The sequence below is a fragment of the Gallinula chloropus genome (genome assembly GCF_964237585.1).
Source record: "Gallinula chloropus genome assembly, chromosome: 1".
Taxonomy (NCBI): domain Eukaryota; kingdom Metazoa; phylum Chordata; class Aves; order Gruiformes; family Rallidae; genus Gallinula; species Gallinula chloropus.
This window is the reverse complement of record NC_140085.1, coordinates 121,418,777-121,441,117: the sequence shown is the minus strand read 5'-3', so window position 1 is coordinate 121,441,117 and position 22,341 is coordinate 121,418,777. Positions and strand designations below refer to the sequence as shown.

Below are 22,341 nucleotides of genomic sequence, written 5' to 3'. Positions count from 1 at the left end.
AGATTATAACTAAAGAAAATAATTACAGAATTATTTGGTTTTATAACTTATTTAGCGCAGATTACATGATCCTGATACTTCAGAGAGAAGGGTGGTAACGGTGGTGGAAATCACCATTTCATGTCCATGTAAAAGCAAACTCAGAACTAACAGAAACTGAATTGCTTGAGACAGAACTGTCCAGGTAAACAGGGTAAAAAAAAAATACAAACCAACCCAGCCAAAACCATATATATGTGTATGCACGTATTAGAAACTTAAAAAACCCTAAAGTTATTTCTGTGGTTGTTGTCATCCTTGTGACAACTAACCACTTTGCTGTGTTCATCAGCGGAGCAAACGATGGTTATTCTAACACTTGAACTAAGCAAGGATTGCTGACCTGCCCTCCTGAGCTTCACTTAGCTCAGCAAAATAATGGAGCATTCACACTAACTTACAGAGGGACCTTTACTATGTTGCAACTACAAGAACTCTAAGGCTAATACCAGTAACAGGATAAACAAAGTGTATAGACAGCAAAGTTTTCTAAACTCATGGATGCTCACTGCTCTGTAGACCAAGTATCACTTCTGCTGAAAATTATCTAGCAGAAAATTTGCCTTCTAAACACACCCAGTGTAAAAGTTTAAAACTGTTCTGAACAGTTCAACTGCTATAAAATATGTGATGCCTTTGAATTTTCTTTAGTGTTTTGGGACAAGCTTTGCATCTTTTTGGAGACAGTGTGAGAAAGAACAGTAAGTAAAGGTATTCTTCTTTCATTAATAGGTAATTACTGCCCTTCCGCAGTTCTTTGATGATATCAGAACACTCACTGATATATTTGAAAAAATAACATTATTTTATTTAAATAAATATTGCACGCATGCATAATACACATGATTTTAAGTTGCAGCTGTATGTGAGAAGAAACCATATGGAAGACTGGAATTGATTTTCTGTGTGCTTCTAGTTTCTTCTTATCTGTTCTAGAGGAGCATTAACTGAAAATCATCACTATGTGAAGACTCAGTAGTGATATGTATTAAATGTAACACTTCCCTCCACCCAATTCACTGTAAATAAATTACTACATTAAAGTGTTTGCTGACTTAAGGAATCACTCAATGCCTGAATAGATACAGACATTAGACATCTTATTTCTACAGGTAAGCTTTCTTATCATCAGGCAGTTTTGAGGCATGTTGGTGGTCTGAAAATTTATAAAACTGCTAATTTTGCTGATTTTTTTTGCTGCAGACAAACAGAGCTTCAGTCTTCAAGTGCTGTCAATCTGATATCATTCACAAGCACTAAAGATAAATTTTGACTTACCTTTGATAATTTAGTTTCTATGACTCTTTCCATATTGTTCCCAGACAATAGGACTATGCTTTCCACAAGAAGAAGAGTATATACAGAGACCCAATCAGATTTTGTCATCCCTAAGGCAGGGGACTGATGACCAAGTTATCAGAAGGAGAGTCTTTCAACAGCAGTAGTATCTGAACGATGTATAAGGAAACAACTGGAACAAATAATTTTTAGGAAAAAAATGTGAGGTACTAATAAACATCACCATCTGACCTCTCACAATAGTGTAATAAGAAATATGTTCATAAATTAAGGAGTTTCTAAAAGAGTGGGATGTCCAGAATAATGTGGAAGGAATCGAAGAATCACCCACAACAGATCAGATCAGCCAATGCTTTACTACTTTTAATTCCTTTCCACATTACTCCAGACAATAGAGATGTTTAAAGCAGGTGTACAGAGAAGATGAATAGATTTAAAAAATTCAGCTTCAGCACAGAAGATTGTCTGAAGAAAATGTATTTCAAAAGATGCACCAGCAGACAACTGGACATCTGGGTATCAAGTGTCCAGAAAATGAACATGGCAAAGATCATGTTAACTAGGCAAATTATAATAATTGATTCAATGGCCATAAAACTATGATGGAGGAAGTAAACTTAAATCGACTTTTAAACACAATTGCCTCCTGTAAGCACTCTCAAATTGACTCAGAAGTGGGATTTCTTAGAGACAGTAAGCCACAGTTGTATCTTTTAAATAAAACAAGGTCTATCAGAGGCAAAGCTTTGAAGCAGCTTACATTCTTCTATTTTTCCAGAGAAAAAGTAGTGAAATAGTGCTCTTGTTTTGCAGAAGAAAGAAACACTACTGTTTAAGTGAAAGACAAATCCTAGTATAAGGACCTCAGCTTACAAATATTTACCTCTCCTCAGAAAACAAAAGATGGAAAGATTCACTGTATTATTCATGAAAATGAAAAAAGTTCATACAGTGTCAAAAAGCAATATTCCAAAAATATTATTTTAAAACTGGGGTTTATAAAACCATCAAGAAGATCCAGTTTGGTGAAACACTGGAACAGGTTTAGCAGAGAGGTGGTAGATGCCCCATACCTGGAAACATGCAAGGTAAGGCTGGACAGGGCTCTCAGCAACTTATCTAATTGAAGATGTCCTTGCCCATAGCAGGAGGGTTAAACTAGAAGACCTTTAAAGGTCCCTTCCAACCCAAACAATTCTAGGATTCTATGATCATTTTTGCATTAACTGAAAGAAGACAGAAATAAAGAACTTGTAGGATTAACTTCATCCCCCAAATTCCGTTGTCTTATTTGCAGGGGAATTTATGGCAAAGCCTGCCTTCGCTACTGCTGGCGTAAGACCAAAAGTCTAGTTGATAAGAAAGGAAGAACACTTGATATGTATATGCTGTACTTCTATTAGAGAACATTAAAGATGTTTTCCAGCAAGATGACAATGGTTGTGTTTGAAAATCTGAAGGATTATATATGTCTATAGGATTCTGAAGCAATGTAGCAGAGCTATCTAATAATAAATAAAAATCGATACTGGACTGGATTAGCATGATGGTACCTGAGACATTTTGCTGCTAAAGGTGAAAACTGAAAAGTGGTTAACTATCTATAGATAAGACTTGACAGTTAGTATAGAACCCTATATCATTTAGGTCTATACAGTTATCCTGTTTTGCACTAACTGAAACCAGGTGAAACTAAGTAAATTAAGTGGCCAAAACAGCACACTTGAGGACTTGATGGCTTTTATTCTTTCAGATTTTTATACTGTATACTAGCTGAAAATACCACAATTTAGGTTCCATGATATTTGATATCTGATAAATCCAATGCCACATTTATTTCAGAAAATGTTGTGACAATTTCTGCTGCATAGTAAAAGAAAAACTGTCAGAGAGATCATGTGAGGTTGACCTATTAAATGACTGACTTCCTAGAAGTTCCACTACTCCAACCGACTGCATTGTAACCATGCAAACATGGACTGTTTCCTGTCTACATCCCGTTCCATCAAAGAGTTCACTTGTAAATTATCATGGTCTGTAACTACTATGTATACTGCCAGTACCCCATGTGAAAGTTCCTATTTCAATGTTTCAAAGTAGTACATTTAGCAAAATTTTCCACTTCTGATCACAAGAACTGCAAGAAGAGACCTTCAGAGATTAGTGGCTCATGAAACCAATTTCCTGCAACTCAGAAGATGACAAATGCTTCTTATCCATTGCATTGCAGATTTGGGCAAACATAGCGGAACAGAAAGCATTTCCCTCCTGGTCCTGTGAAAACCTCGATGTTCTTTTTTTTTTTTTGGTTGTACATAATAACTAAATCCTCTTAAAAATAAACTCCATAGGGTTACTAGCTGGTAAAATACGGTCATGTTAATAAAATCTATTCCACATTTTCATTACTGACATCTAGTATGATGTCATAGCTTGCTATGATGAACTCCCTTACACTTCTGTTACATAATCCTCTATCTGCTCAAAAGAACAGTGTAGTTACAATCCTTCTAAACACCAGAAGTCTATCTTTGGACTTATGTCAAAAGAGTGGGAGTGGTTTACTTTCAATACCTGGGACTTAGTTTAGCTTTGTTACAAAAATCCCCTCTTCCTCCCCTGAACAATTTATGCATACTGGAAAAAAGATTATTTTTGTTGAGTTAAAAAAAATTCAAAGTCCCCACAACATAGACCCAAAAGAGCTTTTGCACAACATCAGGGGTTTTATGCAAAATTAAGGGAAGAATCCTATCAGTTGAACTTTGCTACGGTTACATTACTTTTAATGCAGACATGTTTTTTTCTAAAGGAAAACTGTTCTTTTCTGATTTAAAAGATAAACTGCTTCAAGGAACATTAAAAAAGGAAACAGAAAAAATCCTGTTCTTGAGCACCAGGGTCATCTACATAGGGCTTAATACCAGGAATGTGTATGTTCTGCTAAGATATCGTGGCAGATTACCGACTAACTGGGTACAGAAAGTTCAATCCGTACTGCACGTGCTGTGCGAATGACAAAGCGTGTTTTCAGTATGGTAAAAATTTTGAAGTGTGTTTGAAGACTTGGGTTAGAAATGGATTGGAAGCACAAGGAGTTTTAGGGTCAGTAAGAAAACCTGAATAGCTTTTGTTTAGCAGAGAATTACTTTTTTGATGTGTTAACCACCAAATACAGGAATTGCCATCCTGAAAGGGAAATAAATGACTATGTGAAGGTGTTTTTCACTAAGAATTAGAAAGAAAAAAGAGTGTGAAAGTGAACAGATGGGTTATTTTACTGCTCATTAACACCTCTGTAAAGAGAGTTTCTATTTCATCTAGGTGAAATAAGAAATAAGTAGTTCCTCTCATGTTTTAATATTGTTAACAACTAAAACTTATCCGTAGAGCATATGGATAACTTAAGCAACTATGTAGGTGAACACTTTATTACAACAAATATATAACCTAGTTCAAACAGGCAGTACTGTTAACTTTCATATAACACATATGGGATGACACTGTAGAGCTGAAGAAATAGTCTCGCTAGGGCTATTTAAGGGCCTGTCTATTAATACACCTTTGGGTAGCTCTCTGAAAGAACTGCCAGATAAAAGATGTAGTTTGTGGCATAAAGACTGGCAGGGAGGATGAGAGGAGAGAGATAAGGAGTTTACCAAACAGAAAGCTTGAAACAAGTAGCAGAACTGAGACCTTCCATGGTATATAAATCAAGTGGAATTACTCTGGGTATTCCTCAAAGTGAGAGGCATTTGAAGCTGAAAGTGACAATGTGCTAACACAAAAGCTAAAAACTAGACATGGCTATTGAGAGAGAGGAATAAAAAACCCTAAAAACCACAAAGGCAGACTGATATGGCAATAGGTGTGATGGATGAAGGAAAAACCAGAGATACAGAGAAATATTTTACTGATGAGGCTTAAGGAAGAAGCTTAAGAAAGAAGCTTCTGTAAGTACCACAAACGGAACCAAAAGGGAATGAAAACACTTTTACACAGAAAGGGGAAGACCAGACCAGCACTGATAACTGCATGGAAGTGAGATCTGCAGAACAGTGAACAGTAATGAGAAAGGAAGCACATGAGAAATCTGGGGAAAAAAGCAGGATTTTTTTTCCAAGTTGAACTGGAGGCTTCTTGTGAGACAGCTAAAGGTCTGAAAGGAAGTACACTGTATCTGACTACCTCCAGAAGAGCAGCTGAAACGGAAGTAATGGATAATGTTGATCAGCGAGAATAAAAAGAAGAAACACCAGAGAATCATAAACGAAAGCGTAGGAACTATCACTAAAAAAAAGAAAAAAAAAGCAGTGGCTGAAGTATCGAAAATTCAAGAAAGACTGGAAAGTAAAGAAAGGAGTGAGACCATTTTATTAAGGAAACCACAGTATCTTGACTGAACGGGCACTTTCTTTAAAATGATGTATCTAGGCCTGTAAGTAGCAATACCCCTGGATATTTCCAGGTATTAGTGATATCTGGAAGACATTGGAAGCTGTTGGTATGCTTACATTGGATTTGCTTTGTATTTTAAAGAGACATAAAAGCCACATTAATGGAGACCTTTAAGTAATTAGATTAGGAAACCTGAGGTTTTGAAGATGCATGGTACAGAGACTTAAGTTACTCATATTGAAGAAAAAAAACCCTTAAAATGAACAAAATCTTTTGTTGGGGTCTCCTACTCTGGCAATGAAAGCATCAGAAAATTGATTGGGTCTTCATCTGTGCGGGCTGATTAAAGCATAACCCTATTGTCTGGAACAATATGGAAGGCAGCTAGAGGAAATAAAATCCACAGAAAACAAAACACACAGTCAATACGTATCAAGATATTGATGTCTTATGCAATAATTACAAGGAAATATTCAAACACAGAAAAAAGTAACATGTGAAAACTAGTAAGGATTTGCTATTAAACCACGTAGCATTCTGACAGAAATTACTTAAGAAACACAGGGGAGCACTGAGGATGCTGTGGCAAGTCCTTACTCGATGGCTTTGACATACATTTCAATGCTAATAGCATTTTTATTTTATTTGCTCTGTCAAGCATGGAAGAATTATGCAAAAGATTGTATTAAAATGGAAAATTCTTTGGGTTTTTTCCAATTTTGTTTTGATCAAAACAGTGTTAGCTCCTGTTGAGTAACATCCAGAGGGATTTAATACTCACGGTATGTACATACAACAATGTTGCGCTCCGCTAGCAATTTAGCTTAACTGTGGGCATTTATAATGGTAACAAAAGACTTTATTTCAAGATTATTTATTTTTGGACTCTTGCTTTGCAGGCCTGGCTGTGTTGGAAAAACAGCACTACAGTTGTAGTACAACATGCACAATGTTATACAACTTTGAAAGAAGACTTCTTACCTCCAGCAACTAGCCCAGACTCTCCTAACTGAATTGCTACCCCGAAGCCACCAAGCTTCACTGGGGCTGAATTTTCTTTTGAGGCAAGCAGTACACAGTGTGGCTGAAAAGACAAAAAACCAGACAAAATTAGTATACTGAGAAATAAAATCTGCGTTTTAGAAGTTATTTTTATAAATTTGCAAACAGAAGCAAAAATTTGGGGTTCTTTTGGAAAGAATTTCTTGATGCCAGATACTTTTTTCCACGTACGGCCTCCTCTTTCTCCATTGGCTTCCTTTTCAATTGTCCCAGGCAAAGTAAAATCCTCTCAGGATTTAACAGAACTCACAGTGAAACCATAGTAAAATGGAGATAAAAATTAACGCTTATAATTTCTTACCTGATATTTTCTTTTTACCTTTCAGCTTTAAGCCTTACACATTTTCAATTCTCCAGCAGAAACACCCTGCCTATGATAGGCTTTGTTGGATCTTACCCTTCATACAGAGAACATAAAACGCTACTTTGAGCCTTAACCACAAAATTCACTGATCATTTTCCAACTGCAGAAAAGAAAAGGAACATCCCTGAGATGCTTCTAACAAATAGTCCAATGAGGGAAGAAATTGTTTAGGTTTCTAAAGTGGATTTCAGGCACAGCCACCCATACCTTTGATTCTCCACAGTTTTTTCCACTAAGAAGAGTGAAGTGCAACATGAGAAAACTGACTAACTTTATGCAACAATTTGGACAGATAGTAGGAAGTAACATACAGGCAAAAATCTATTAGAACACAGTTCAGTATTTAATGCAGTTAGTCAAACTACTACAATTAATGTATTACGGCTTCCTGCATTAACTCAAAGCCTCCCTTTGCTGTCACAACCTGTTGTAGTTTTGTGCAGCTAGGTGCTAGTAGAGAAGCTGGGGCTGGAGAGCTGTCTGCTGTAAGAAGCAGCCAGAAGCTCTCCACAGGCCCCAGAAAGTAAACATCAGCCGATTCAAGGCTGGAGTTGTTGCTGACCAAGGCCGAGCCCATCAGCGACGGTCACAGCGCCTCTGGGAATCGCATTTTGGAGAAAAAAAAAAGCAAGCAGCCACTTTTTGCCACCAGAGAAGGGAGTGAGAAGGTGTAAGAAACTGTGCAGGCACCAAGGTGAGTGAACAAGGGGATGAGGAAGCGTGCCAAGATGCCAGAGAGAAAGACGCCCCTGCAGCATGTGGAGAAGCCCATGGTGGAGCGGGTGTCCCCCTGCAGCCCATGGAAAAAGGCCGAGACCCCACCTGCAGCCCGTGGAGAGGCCACACGCTGGAGCAGGTGGAGACATGCAGAAGAGGCTGTGACCCGCGTTGGAGCAAGCCCCTGCCAGCACTTGCAGCCCATGGAGAGAGACAGAGACACAGAGATGAGCAAGGGAGAGATTCACACTGCAGCAGGTTTGCGGGGGGAGGCTTGTGACCCTGTGCAGGACTGGGACTGAGAGACATTGTGATTTATGACTGCACCCCACAGCAGTGACCCACTCTGGGGCAGCTGGTAAAGAGCTGAAGCCCCATGGGAAAGGACTCACGTCTGAGAAGTTTGTGGAGGACTGTCTCCCATGGGTGGGACCCCCCGCCGGTACAGCAGGGGAAGGGTGTGAGGAATGAATGCCCCCCCGGCCAAGAAGGAAATCAACTTGTGAGGAACTCGCTGAAAGCCCCATTCCCTGCCACTCCCCGTGGCACAAGGGGGGGAAAGAAGGGAATGAAATTGTGAGTAAAGTGAAGTCTGCTAACAAAGGGGGGTGGGGGGAGGTGCTTTAAGATGTGGTCGCACTTCTCATTCTCTGACTCTGGTTTCACTGGCTGTGCAGTGCAGTGTCATAAATTAGAAAGTTTTCTTTCCTTCACTGTGTTGAGTCTGTTTTGCCCATGATGTTGATTATGGGATGATCTCTCACTGTCCTTATCTCGACTCCTAAGCTTGTCAATATGTATCTTCTCCCCTGTCCCACTGAAAAGGGAAGTAGTAGACTGACTTTGGTGGGTGTCTGGCCTCCAGCCAGGCCTAAACTACCACACAACCATATTATTTAAAAGGAAGAATGTAAACTGTGTGTACTGCTTCTTGAGAATACATTGCTGCCTAAAGAGTGAAACCAGGAACTCAAAATAGTGCAAAGGAGCTACAAGCAGCTCAATCTGACGATCTGTAAGTTCACCATCTGTAACCACTCGTGTTTTCTTTTTAGAAGGTCCCACTGCATGAGAACAAACCACTTTCAAGTAAGAATCCATAGGTTGTTCACAAATCTAACTGAAATCTCCAGAATCCCACAAAAGCTTGATTCCTAAACATGTGAGATTTTAAGATAGCTACACCATGGAAATTCTCATCTCAAATTAAAGGGAGAATGCCAAGTCAAGACAATGTTCTTGAGAAGATCTTTATGTTCAAGGTACCATATCAGGACTTCTACAATTCATTTATAAATTTGCAATTTATAATAATTTTCAATGCCTTATATCCTATTTAAAATAGTATTACTAGGTGATACTATCTCTTAATATTTTATTTCCTTTCTGCTTTACTGAAATTAAGGTACACACCTTAGACACTTTCACAATCTCTCATCACTGTCATTTTGAGTAATAAAGATCAACTTCAACCTCAGGCAAGGAGGATGGTAGGTGGGAGAACACCATCACCAACATAATTTAACTGTACCATTTGTCTCTACCCAGCATTTGAGAGGGCTACAATTTCCGTGACAGCATTAAAAAAACCAAACAGGCTGTACCAACACACTTGTCATCCAGAAAGGAAGTTAGTGACACTGCTCACCAGAAGCAAAGTTTCTGAGAAAACTAGATCATGAAACCTCTTTAAGTAAAGTCCAAATTAACAGCAAAATTAATTTTTTTCAACACGCTGAGTTTTGCTAGTTAAAATTTTATTTTCAGAAGAACACAGTTGCAACACTAAACTTCCCCTTGCTGCTAATTGCACTGTGTCAGCTGATTCTCATCACTTTCATAGAGAAGCTGGTGCTTTAGCTTTCTAATAAGGACTTGAGTGTTACTCCTCTGCCTTCACCAGTGGTTTTGAAAATCAGCAGAAGTTCTTAAGATATAAATGGTAAGTGGCTTCTTTTATACTTTTGCTAAGGTAAAACAAATTTCTGTTAAAATTTCTCTTAACTGTTAAGGTAATGCTGACCTACAAGCCCTTTCTTAAATACACCGATGGTTAAGCACGTCGGCTTGCTTGCATATGACAGATCTTATGACAGCAAAGTTACCTTTGTAATCCATCTGCAGCATATTTGATTCTTCTCTCTCACTGACCTAAAACTTGTTACTACGTATACAAGTCATGATGTCAAGTGTTTTTATAGAAATGCAACATAAACAAGAAATCATTGTAGATCCATTTGAAAGCATCATGCTATTTAATCAGACTGTCAACATTACTTCTTACCCTAACAGTATGAAATGGCCAATATGAAAACTGAAATATGTTTAAAAATTTACATTTACATCGTACAATGCAACCGTAAGATCAGCCGACACAGGATGTTAAAATATCTTAGACTGTCCCCTCAATAGGTCAGATCTATAGGTGCATTTGGTCTTACTAAGACTTCTAGCTAATGTGCCGCTATTTTCACGCTGTGGCTATAGTGTGCATTTAAATGTAAATTTGCATTTTTAAGATCTAACATTTTAAAGTTCTGTATGTGGAAGCATGTTGGTTTTTTCTTGTTACTGTTCTGGACAACTAAGCTCAGAGTATCAAAACCAATTCTGAAGTTTCTGTGAGATTTGCCCCTTTAAAAAATAATCTAAGTAAACTTATTTATGGAATCTTCTATCGCTATGGCATATGAACTATGGATAAAAAAGTTTCAGTACTAATCAATCTTAACCATCTCTCTAAACACCTCATTGTGATTCTGCTCTTTTAACCACAAAGTTTTTTTTGGTTTTCCTTCTTTGGTCAAAGCTGCTTTATCTTCCAGATTGCACCTTCATGGTCAAAAATAAGCCTAGTGAATTTAAAATAAAATTGAAATGAAAATAAGGGAAACAATGAAAAGAAGGAAGATGTAGAAACAATCTCTTATTGCATTAATGTGGTCTCCAGCTATAATAATATTTGCAACTTTGTGTAATACTGATTTGTGAATAGTTAAGGAGAAAATAGTTTCATTTACATGAAGGCATAAATTATTAAAAACAAGCTACTGCAGTATGTACTGACTCAGTGTTACTTAAGGCAAATTACATAGCCAAATAAATACTAATTGAAAATTGCTTTGCTGATTGAAAACTAGTGATTTGCATAAGAGAGATCCTGGGTACTAACTTAAAATCAATACTGATGACTTTAGAATTGTTTTGATATATTTTTAAGTACTTCGTGTCAACACTGAAAATACTTCACTTAGCTATGCCTACCTGTTTTTGAGTGTTAATTAAAAAGCTTTCTGTGTCAGAAAGACTAATCCTAACATCAGAACTTAAAGAAATTATTTGTACTTATACATAAAACAAAAAAAAATTCTAAAGTTTGCAGCAAAACATAATAGTTGACTTTTAAAATAATACAAGACACTAATAAAGTGATCACCAAAATAGTGATCTATGTGAGCACCTTGTACCATCTGTTTCTTCCTACTTCAGGTGAAGAAAAATAGAGAACCAATTATTCTAGAGTTAGATTGTATCATTGTATCCGGCTGAAAGTCCTTTTTCTACTTAGTTATAGTGACACTTTAGTGTATTTACTTCTTTTAGTTACTGCCTTTTATGTTTATATCACACAGACTGTATGCAATAAAGCAAGCAGTCACGTGAAAATGACCCAATGGTGATTTAATTCTTAAAATTTCTCTTTGCATCCCTACAGACCAGATAAAAACTCCTCACAAACGATGGCTGCAGCTTCATTCGACTTACCCACCATTCTTCCACACAAGGAAGTCTTTTGGAGCACCCAAACGAACCTAGCCATAAATTCCTCGGAAATTCAAAATGATGCCAACTGTCCCATGGATGAGAGCTCACTGTCATTTGCTTTGATAGGTTTTTACTCTATCATTTTTGTCACTGGATTGGTTGGAAATATTGTAGCCCTGTGTGCTTTCCTGTGCATTCACCAGAAAAGGAACTCTATCCAAGTTTACTTGCTAAATGTAGTTGTTGCAGACCTCCTGCTGATCACCTGTCTTCCTTTCCGAATACTTTATCATGTTCACCACAACACCTGGAAGCTTGGACTGGTTTTATGCAAGGTTGTAGGAACTCAGTTTTACATGAACATGTATATTAGCATAGTACTGTTGGGACTAATTAGTCTAGATCGTTACATAATAATAACTAAGTCCGTGAAGCGCCCTAAAATGCTAACTGCTAGACAAAGTATCCGTGTCTGCTGTGTGGTGTGGGCACTCGCACTAGCAGGCTTTATAACAGTAGTTGCACTCTCTGTCTCTAACGCCGAGGTCAGCGATTCTACTGTGTGCTTTCATTACCGACACAAACACAACGCAAAGACAGAAGCAACTATCAATTTTATCATCGTCATAATTTTTTGGATAGTTTTTTTCCTTTTGATACTCTCCTATGTTAAAATTGCCAAGACCCTTCTGAAAATATCAAAGAAAAGAGCAAATTTTCCCAACGCGGGAAAATATACCCAGACAGCAAGGAATTCCTTCGTTGTACTCATTATTTTCACCATCTGCTTTGTTCCTTACCACGTATTCCGGTTTGTCTACATCACATCACAGTTACAAAATCCATCTTGTTACTGGAAGAAAATCTTTCACACATGCAATGAGATAATGCTTGTATTTTCATCTTTTAACAGCTGCTTAGACCCAGTTATGTATTTCCTAATGTCCAGAAGTGTCCGTAAGATGGTAATCCAATTTATTTGCAGAAGAATATATAGAGATTCAGGCCTAACTCTAGAAAGCACTTCAGAAGTAAAACTTGGACAATATACACAAGAGCGATTATCTACTACCACTCCCTACTCAAATTCTTTAAAGAAGAAGTCTCTGATATGATTATTTAAAGGTATGGATACTGGCTTCTCTCTGTCACTCCAGGACATCAATTTAAGATGTACCAAATGCAATACTGTACAGCTACTAATCCTGCCTTTCTTCCTGTTAAAAAAAAAAAAGGAGAAGTCTTACTTCTGTCTGTGAAAACGAGAAATAACTTTTCAGAAGTATTTTGCTCTTGTTTATCCAAGAAAACAAAATAGGAAGTTCTCAGACCTCTTCTGCTGGACTAAACTAGAACACTAACTCTTTATGGATATTTCCACAAGGTGATTTGAACCTGTATAAAGAATGTTGTATATGGATGTTAATATTACCAACTTGTGTATGTAAATAATAGCTGAATCTTGTAAAAAGTAAGTCATGTCCTGAGTTTGAAAGACCTGTGTAAACCATTACAGATTCTATGCACTTCTCAGTTTTAACAAGTTTAAAAGATTAGCATCCTAACTACATTTATAGAGGTATTTTTTCCAAGAAGATGAGAATTTAGCAACATGTAGCTTAAAAATGAGGTAAAGAATATGACTGATTAACTCAGTTATGATTACAGGAGATGCTTTTTTTTTTTTATTCAACAGCAAAATTGAAATATTCAAGCCTCTTAAGTCCCTTATATATTCAAGAGTTTAACAAACGTCGAGGTCAAACACCTGAGGAAATCTGAGCAGTGGTTTTGGAAAATTAGAAATTAAAGAAGTAGAGATGGCATACAGCATTTTCAGTTACCCAAGATTTCCTTAAACTCTGACAAGTTTGGTGATTGCAGCTGCACAGGGTCATTCAACACAGAAAAAAAGCTCACAGAACTGAGTGTACAGAGCAGAAGAGAAAAAATAGCTGTTGTGAACATGTCACACATCAGCTTGGACCTTCTCTCAGGCTCAGTCCCTCGTCTACTTACAGATTTCCAAAGCCTTGCATTTCACCTGCACGCTTCACCCCTGGCACAGATCTTCTCTTCTCACTTGATTAAAATAACCTTGATAATGGCTGATGCTACAGAAATAGTAATGCAATATCTACAATATCCCATAGATACAGCTATGTTCTCAGACTAAAACCAAACAGGCTTATGTATTTAGGCAGGAACAAAGACTTCAAACTGTAATGTTTAAAAAAAGGGGGCCAAAGACGGGGGTTGTTTGACCCAAAGGTGAGTAAAGAGGCAGTTATACCAAGAACAACTTACACATCTGCCATGACAGGCCAGAAAGGTGAATGAATCAGACACCAGATGTTAAGGCTTTCTTATCCTGAACACAAACAAGCAATACTGCTCAGTTACGCTGGTGTAAAGAAGTTGGTTTTACTACGACTACCAGTAATTGCTCTGCTGGATCATGTGACTGTTTATGCCAAATCTGTGTCAAAACTTGTGGGTTATTGAACAAAATAAATATAACAATTCACGTCTGTTAGAAATAAACTTGCTTGAACTTTTAACATGACCTAACTTCATTGTGTTTTGGTGAAAATGGATATAAACATGCTAAAACAAATTACAATGCCTAGCCAGTGTATCTGTACTTTGTGGAAAAAAGGGTGGGGCTTCTTGAGCTTCCAGAGAGATTCCAACAAACACTTCGTTTTCATAGAAGTATGATGGTAATAGCCTTTTCTCTTAAACATTTCAGCATACAATTAAAGATATTTGTTCAATAATTCCTGATTGACGCTAACTGGGTTGTATTTTTTCGCAATCTTTTATCTACCATATTGTCATCCTATTATATGCAGGCTAAAGCCAGAACTGCCTTGGCTCTGTATCTGTGCAGTGCAAGGGACAGCATATTCCTTGCCCTCTGCGATTCTCCTGTGCAGTATGATTCTACACCGTTATATTCACTCTGGTCAATCTAGTGGAGTTTATAAACCAGCATTTCACAAGATAACACGTATCTCATTCTTTCTTTGTCTGTATTTCTTCTGCTGTGAGTAGCTGACCAGTGACACCGATCATCAGGCCGGCTGCTTAGGCAGGAGGTGAAGTACACAATAACAACACAAAAATTTGAATTCTAAATTTTTTTCTTAAAGAACTATTCCATTTTAACTGGAATTTTTGTTAGTAAGGACTGAAATTCATGGACACTGCACAGTTGCAAAAATAGACTGATATCTCTTTTGATACGTCAAGTAATACTGCATGGTTTCAATGCTACAAACAAAGCTGGCTTTTAAAGCCAAAGGCAAATAGAAATGTGTTGCACAGGAGGAAAAGCAGACCTGGGTATTCTGGGCATGCTTTTGTACAGTATGTAACATCTACTTGGTTACTGCACTATTACCTTGTAAGCACCAAAGGACAACAGGAAAATAGTCTTGCAGTACAAGTTGAAGATCCCAGTCCATTGTGCAAACAGTACTATGTGGGCTTTTTTGCAGCAAAATATAGCAGTAATTTCTTCAAGAGGAAGGCCTTAAATACCCATACCTATTTGCATTGATCAGATGTGCTCTACATGCCAGTCCTTCTCTACAGACCATAGAGCACCAAGGAAGGAAGCCATGCACAGCATCAGTAGATACAGTTTCAGAAAAACCCCCACATTTTAGAAGAAGTGCTGAAGAGTACCACTTTCTCAGGACTACATGCTACACATTACAGTGTTTCAAAAGCATTTCAATACAGGATAATCTACTGCTTAAACCAGCATATAAGCAGAAAATACAACTTTCATCTTTTAGATATTTGAAGAGCTACAGTCAAATGTTTGTATTAGGCAAATTCATAGCACCTATAATGACAAATAAAATTAGGCAAGCTTGGGTGTATAAGGTATCCCAGGGAAAAGTGTTTGAGGGAAGCCATGTACCAAAAATTCAACATACGAGGACGTCTCTGGAAGAGCTGAGCAGCACTGGGATAAAAGTGGTATTGCGTAGTTGGACTTCCGCAAGAAACTTACCAAAGGTTCTGAGAAACCCTAAGATGTTAGATAATTATTGTTTTAAAACTGTTTAGAAATCGAAAAGAAAGCTTAAAAACATACAGTCTTTTTTTTACTTCATTAAATTCTACAAGAATATGCAAATGTAAATGTTTACAAATATGCTGACCACCATGATCTGGAATGAGCAAGAGTAAGGAGATGATAGAGTTTTCAAAATACACCAAATTATTCAAGGGTCATCAAACCTACAAGAAGTTCAATATACAACTCCCTGCTCAACAGCAATAGAAGAGTAAACAGACAATTAGAATCAGTAGAAAAAGCCTGAGAAGTCATGATTGTGCTATATGGATTCTATGACGTAGGATACAGATCCTAAACCAGAATACATTAAATAAATCAATTCTTCAGCTCAGAAACGAAAATCCAAAAGGGAGCACAACAGGCCTATAACATCAGGTATGGCATGGAAGAGTGGAATGAGAAAAACTATATACTCTTTGTCTGAGTGTGACATTAAGGAAGTAGTAGTTAGAAAAAAAAAAAAAAGCATCCCCGAAAGCAACCAGAGAAGTGAAAATAGGTATAGATTTCCACAACTATGTAAATCAGTGCTTCAAGATGTTAAAGGCTGGATATATCGACTGGCTCAGAAAGTGATCTGAAACTAGACAGCACTGTCGTGTAGGAAACAATTACTATTGACCAAAACCCAAAAGCAGATACTCTTTACTATTAAAAAAAAAAAAAACAAACGAACGAGTAACATTATTTTTTTTCCCTGCAAACAATTTTCCCAAATTTGAGGGTAAAATGCCAGGTTCTACAAACCAGCATTACTGAAGAGCAAATAGTCTTGAGGGCTCTTGGGATGTCTGCTGAAAGCTACACTGTGACACGACAAATTACCATATGATTAGTCACTTTAATAGCATCTCTTACTTCTCATCTTAGCAGTGCTTCCTAAGTACTATCAGAGCCAACAAGAGTCATTACTTTACTCTTCAGCTGAATTTCAACATGAAGGTAATTCTATTTATTCTTCTTTCTGTAATCAGAGGCTAACTCAACACACATATCCATTTAACCTGCATAAACCCCATTTTCCTTCTTCAATTAAAATAAGGCTAATTTGTGTTTATACATCCTCAAATTTCAGTTATTTCACCAATAAGTCCCCTATTTTTTACTATGTAAAAAGGAGTGCATAGTGTAAAAAGGAGTACAGTAATAAATACTAGTTACAAAAGGCATATAAATTACACACGCTGGATAGTCACTTCTGTATCTTTTAGACTTGGTAAATACATGAATAGCTACCTTGTCATACATATATTCCTTAGAATGAATGGAAAACATAAGCCAAGAAACAAAACTGTCTGCCAGAAAGATATTTATAACTTGAATTACAAATGTATCAAAGTGTACCTGGTTTGACTAAACAACTGTGCTGGTTTTGGCTGGGACAGAGTTAATATTCTCCATGGCAGCTGTTATAGGGCTACATTTTGGGTTTGTGCTGCAAACAGAGTAGGTAACACAGGGATGTTTTGGCTGTTGCTAAGCAGCCCCTGCACAGAGCCAAGGCCTTTGCTGCCTCTCAGCCGACCCCACCAGTGAGCAGGTTGAAGGTGCACAGGGAGTCAGGAGGGGACACAGCCGGGACAGCTGACCCCAACTGACCAAAGGGATATCCCATACTGTATGACATTGTGCTCACCAATAAAGTATGGGGAGGAAATTGGAAATTAGTCAGCTGGGGGTTTCTTGCAAGTAGGGGTTTTGCATCACTTGTTTTATTAGGGGTTTTTTTGGTTTTGTTCCCCACCCCCTTCTCTTTTATTTCTCCTCCCTTTGTACTTGCTAAACTCTCTTTATCTGAAAGCGTGAGTGTTCTCACTTTTACCCTAAGCAGCGCTATCCTACAAAGAACTGCGGACTGAGCGAGAAGCTGCTCGGTCTGTAGCTGCCTGCCTGGATTAAACCACAACAACCTTTTTGGCACCCAGTGTGGGGCTCAAAGGGTTCAAGGTAACGACAGATTTGACCAAAGCGTGCTACGAGGGAGAGAGCTTCAGAAAAGGTAGCAGAGCAGCTGTGAACACAGGAGGTGGAAGAGACCAAAACTATAAACAAGTTTTTGCACGCTTACCTTTCTGATTCTCTCCCCTGTCCCACTGCGGGGGGAGTGAGTGAGTAGCTGTGCAGGCCTCACCTGTCTAGCAGGGTTAAATCACAACATCAACTTATATTTTCCAACTGAAATTAGCTGCAATTATGGTTTTAACCTGCAAAATGGGATTCTTCCTGAGGGCAGACAAGTATTAATTGTTCTGACAATAACAACATGGAAAAGTTTAATGTACAATTGACTTCTGTCATAACATCGGTCACTGAAGGCATAAAAGAGGAGTGCAACTTATAGCACTGATAAACAAGTGAGAGTCACATTATTCCTGGAACTTGAAAATTCACAGATGGATGCTTTGGTTTAATGTTGTCTTTGAAAGCACTTATAGAATCAGGGTGGAGAGGAGGGTGTTGTGTTGCACTGTACAAATAAAATGTACAGAGAAAAAGAAGCCATTGATAATGTTCCACCAATCCACAAAATATTTTCAATGTATTCTCTGTAGTGCTTTCTGTCAGCCCTTTTGCCATGCCTTACATAAAATCCCAATTACTGAGGGCTCTGTGGAATCCAGTGAATGGGGAAGATTCTACAAAGCTGTCATCATTCACTGCTTGTGAACAGGTAGGAAAAAGTCCTTACACAGAAGTTGTTCATAGACATTTTAACAGTGAGAATAACAAGGGGGAAGCTGGAAAAAGCCTTAACACTCAGACTGCACAGTCAGAGCAGGAAGAGTAGAAGAACATGAATGGCAGAGAAATGGCTGTGTATTATAGTACTGAAATAAGTGAGAAACAAAGTGAGAAAAAAACAGCCAGGGCTTCCTTTCAAACCTATGTTTTAACAAGCTGAATCAATGATTAAAACACACCACAGTAATATCTTCTGGTATATGCTACCTTAAGAAAGTTACCTTGCTTTTGTCTATAAGAGATGAGTTGTCAATCCTTTAAGTTTGCATACAGAGAGCGCAGTAGTACACCTCTCCACTTAGTACAAAGCAAGTCCACCTTCTTCACAGAACTCTCAAATCAGAGATATAAATGACTGTGCTCTAAAAACAAATATATACTTGCCATTCCTTCCACAAAAAAGTCTAACTAGCTAAAGATGTTAACGTTAGCACAGTCAACCAGAAATTAAAAGCCTGATGAAAAAGACTGGATCATTTCTGTTAAGAGGTATAGAAATGTTCTTTATCAGCAAGGAATTAATTTTGCAGCCAGAAATCCCCAGCTTGCAGCCAACAAAAATCTGTGTTTTAAGTATCAGTTTTACTGCCACACTTCAGGTTTTTATTACTGCTTTGTTATTTTTTCATTTCCACAGAAGCTTAAGAACAAGAAAAAGCCAAAAAGCTATTATACAAAACATACTGATTTGAAAATCCGCAAATTAGAGCATGGTGCAGAAAAATCCAGAGAAATCTTCCCATTTGACTGTGATGATCAACGTAGTTTTCATATTAAAAACTGATTTCTGAAGTTAAAAGTAAAAATCATGACCAATACACAGCCACTGCTTCTTTTAGAGTGAACACAGCTTAAGAGATCTCAGGGAGCTGCATGAAGAATGGAATTGGGGAAAAAGTACAAAATATATAGCATTAAGGACGTGAAGTATAAAAATGTTGGAAGATTATTTCTGTTAGCACTGTCATTTTCAAGCTAAGTTTTCCTGTCTGAAAACATTATTTGGCTTGTGTTTTGTCTATGTAAAGCAATTACCCAGAGCCTGTGAAACACTTGCATATTTTATGACAATCAAAAGCTGTAAGTGGAATATATCCTCCTTTCTGCATTTCCAAGTATGCTAGAGTTAATACACTTGTATTTTGTCAAAGAATACTCGGAACTTTCATTCTGAGTCCATTTTGCTGAATCTCAAGGGCACTTCTCAAACTGGGAAAAAGAAATCATTAGTTAATAGCAAATAGAGACCCAGCTCAAATGTGCTCAAAAAGAGTAGATTTAAATGTGAGGTTAGATGGTTTTGCTTTGGTGAGCATTTCTTACGATACTAAATGCATATATTGACTATAGCTAAAATCCTGAATGTATTGAACCATGTAGAATTATATTACATACCATGGCAGGTATGGCTCATAAATAGCTAATTGAAATACCTTGCCCCTCCAGGAAATTCCCTGGTTTGGGGCCACAAAGTGGTTTGCATGCAATGGCAAACTGCAACATATGCTGCTTACCAGAGTATAAAATCTAGTAACCTCTGAGAAAGTGACCATGGTTTGAGAGTACAGAAAATACTACAAGTGATTGAGGTGAAGAATGCACGTGAAGGTCATTATGAAGGACTTAAGAGTGAATTGCATTAAAGAGGAACTTGTACCACTTGAATATCATAAAGTATGCTTTAGATAAAATATGTCCATTTGTAAGTCAGGTGAACGGAAATTGTCCACTAAAAGCATAATGCAGGTGCTTACTGCAACTTAAAACCAACTGTAACTGTACTTCTGGGGTTGGTGTTTTTTTGTTTTCAGGGTTTTTTTTTTAAACTTAAAATATCCTAATTCCTTTGTTACCCATCTCAATACTCAATTCCAAAATGAAGTCTGATAGACTGTAATTCACTACAATAATTATTATCATACAACAGTTCAGAAAATAATGTAGCATTATCTCTTCCTAAAGCAAAAGTTATGGCCATTGAATAATAAATGCTACAGGCTGCAGTTAACCAACCAAATAACAATAATGAGAAAAAACAATCCTAACTGAAGTGCTCCCTCCATTTTTTGGCATGTGTCCTCTTAGTAGATTTTCAGGATGTGCATTCTTGCATCTAAAGCTGGATGGAACACCAGAGTAACAAGGGCTTCTTAGACTACTTAAGAGACTATTCAGTGTTTAATTAAGACAAGACTCCTTCTGTTAGACAAATTTTAATATAGCGATACATTCAAAAATAAAAACAATGTATAACTAAATCTGACAGGAACAGGAATTAAAGTACGTGCAAACTAATTACAGCATTACAAGCTAAATACTAATACTCCACAGCAAGTTTTCCTCACTTAAATTTAATCTTAAAGGAGATCAACCAGGTAGTCTAAATATGAGGCCTGCATACATGTCCATCATTTAGTAAAAGATAAAATTAATGAGATTGAACAATGAGATTTATGGTAATCACTGAGGTGGGTTGCGATACTGCACGTTTAAACATAAAGCAAAATTACCGAAACAAGAACCTTACCAAAATTGCAGAAGTTTTTGTATGGTTTCTCCCCTGTTCTCATAAAGGAACTTATTTGTAGCTGTGGAAAAGCTGTATCTGACAAACACAGATGTAGGAGAGAAGGAAAATAAAAAAATCTCAAGCTCTGCAGAGCTAAATAGAATTTGACTGAACTGAGATCAAACCTTTCCCTGGGAGGCTGGAAATTGTCCATTACACACTTCTGGATGATTTGTGTAAAATACTGTATTTCTTTGACCCAGAGTCAGTTTTCCCCAACTGATACCTGGAATGCATCAGCTGGAAATTGCTTCCCCAGAATACATCACTTGACTAGACATATGTGTTCATTTGTCCCTCGTATGAAGATGGACAAGTATATCGTTTTCTCTCATGGGGGCTTTGGGAATAGACAGCCAGTTTTGTGATAGCTTTTGGAGCTGAAGAACAGTTAAATGTTCCTTTTAATGCCATTTTAAAGAGAAGTTTTCACGCATAAAGAAGTACGTTCCTTTTTTTTTTTTTGGTCTTACTCTGGAAAGTGGGCAGGCCTAAAGAGGATGACACGAACAATCCCTCCACCCCTCAAACCAGGAAAGCTCTATATAAAGGTGTTTCTGTAGCATACCTACATGATTGAAGGACTGTTGCAATCACTCTTCCACACATTCTCATTCTTTTGATTGCTCTAATGGAGCTGAATTCTGACCTAATTTTAGTCTTTTTTGCACAGACAACAGCACCTTGCCTGAACTTTAAATGCCTAGCCACTTTCTGACACTGTAAAACAGAAGTGTGTGTTCTGACAACCTACAAAAAGGCGTTGTTCTTCACTGTACTTTTCAGAATTAAATATCATCCTTTTCATTGCAGCAGTGGAGATAAAAAGGACATCAGACAGAACAATCTCCTCTCTGCAAAGGAAGGTGCCTGCAGCTTGCATAGGTAAGCTTAAAACCACAACTTCTTTGTTTTACGTGACAAAATTTGGGCATTGACACAAAAATGGTCGTTAGACTTCTAAATCACTGAATTCAATAATTACTTTGTGAATTTAACTCACTGTAATAAAATGATTTAATATATTTTGATTCAGCAATACCTGCGGGACTTTGCGTACACTAAAATGCAACAGTTATAAAAAGGTTAATTTAAGTTGCAAGTTGTCAAACATGGCCTACAACATCATTTTTAAATACGACTTTAGCAACTCTCTGCTATCTAATCAATTTGCTGTCTGGGCTTTTTATCGTAGCTATGCAGAATCCTCTTTGGTATCTGAGTTCATTTGCTGATAACTGTTTAAAAAGAAAGAGGTCAGTCTGTAAGTTTGAAATCTGATAATTTTTT

General features: G+C 37.4%; 2 protein-coding genes across 4 annotated transcripts in view; one reads left to right on the top strand and one right to left on the bottom strand.

Moving 5' to 3' along the window:
* Positions 1-22,341, bottom strand: part of CASK (calcium/calmodulin dependent serine protein kinase) — a gene marked incomplete at its 5' end in the record, with an annotated part of 219,985 nt that overhangs the window by 85,461 nt on the left and 112,183 nt on the right. For all 3 annotated transcript variants that reach the window (XM_084262855.1, XM_084262856.1, XM_084262854.1), the window contains one exon: positions 6,718-6,820. In XM_084262855.1, coding sequence (XP_084118981.1) covers positions 6,718-6,820 — 103 coding nt within the window. The remainder of the gene's footprint in view (positions 1-6,717; positions 6,821-22,341) is intronic.
* On the top strand, positions 11,620-12,759 carry GPR34 (G protein-coupled receptor 34; the record flags this gene model as incomplete). Its single annotated transcript, XM_084271274.1, has 1 exon — positions 11,620-12,759. One exon carries the CDS (start codon positions 11,620-11,622, stop codon positions 12,757-12,759), a length of 1,140 nt encoding a protein of 379 aa, XP_084127400.1.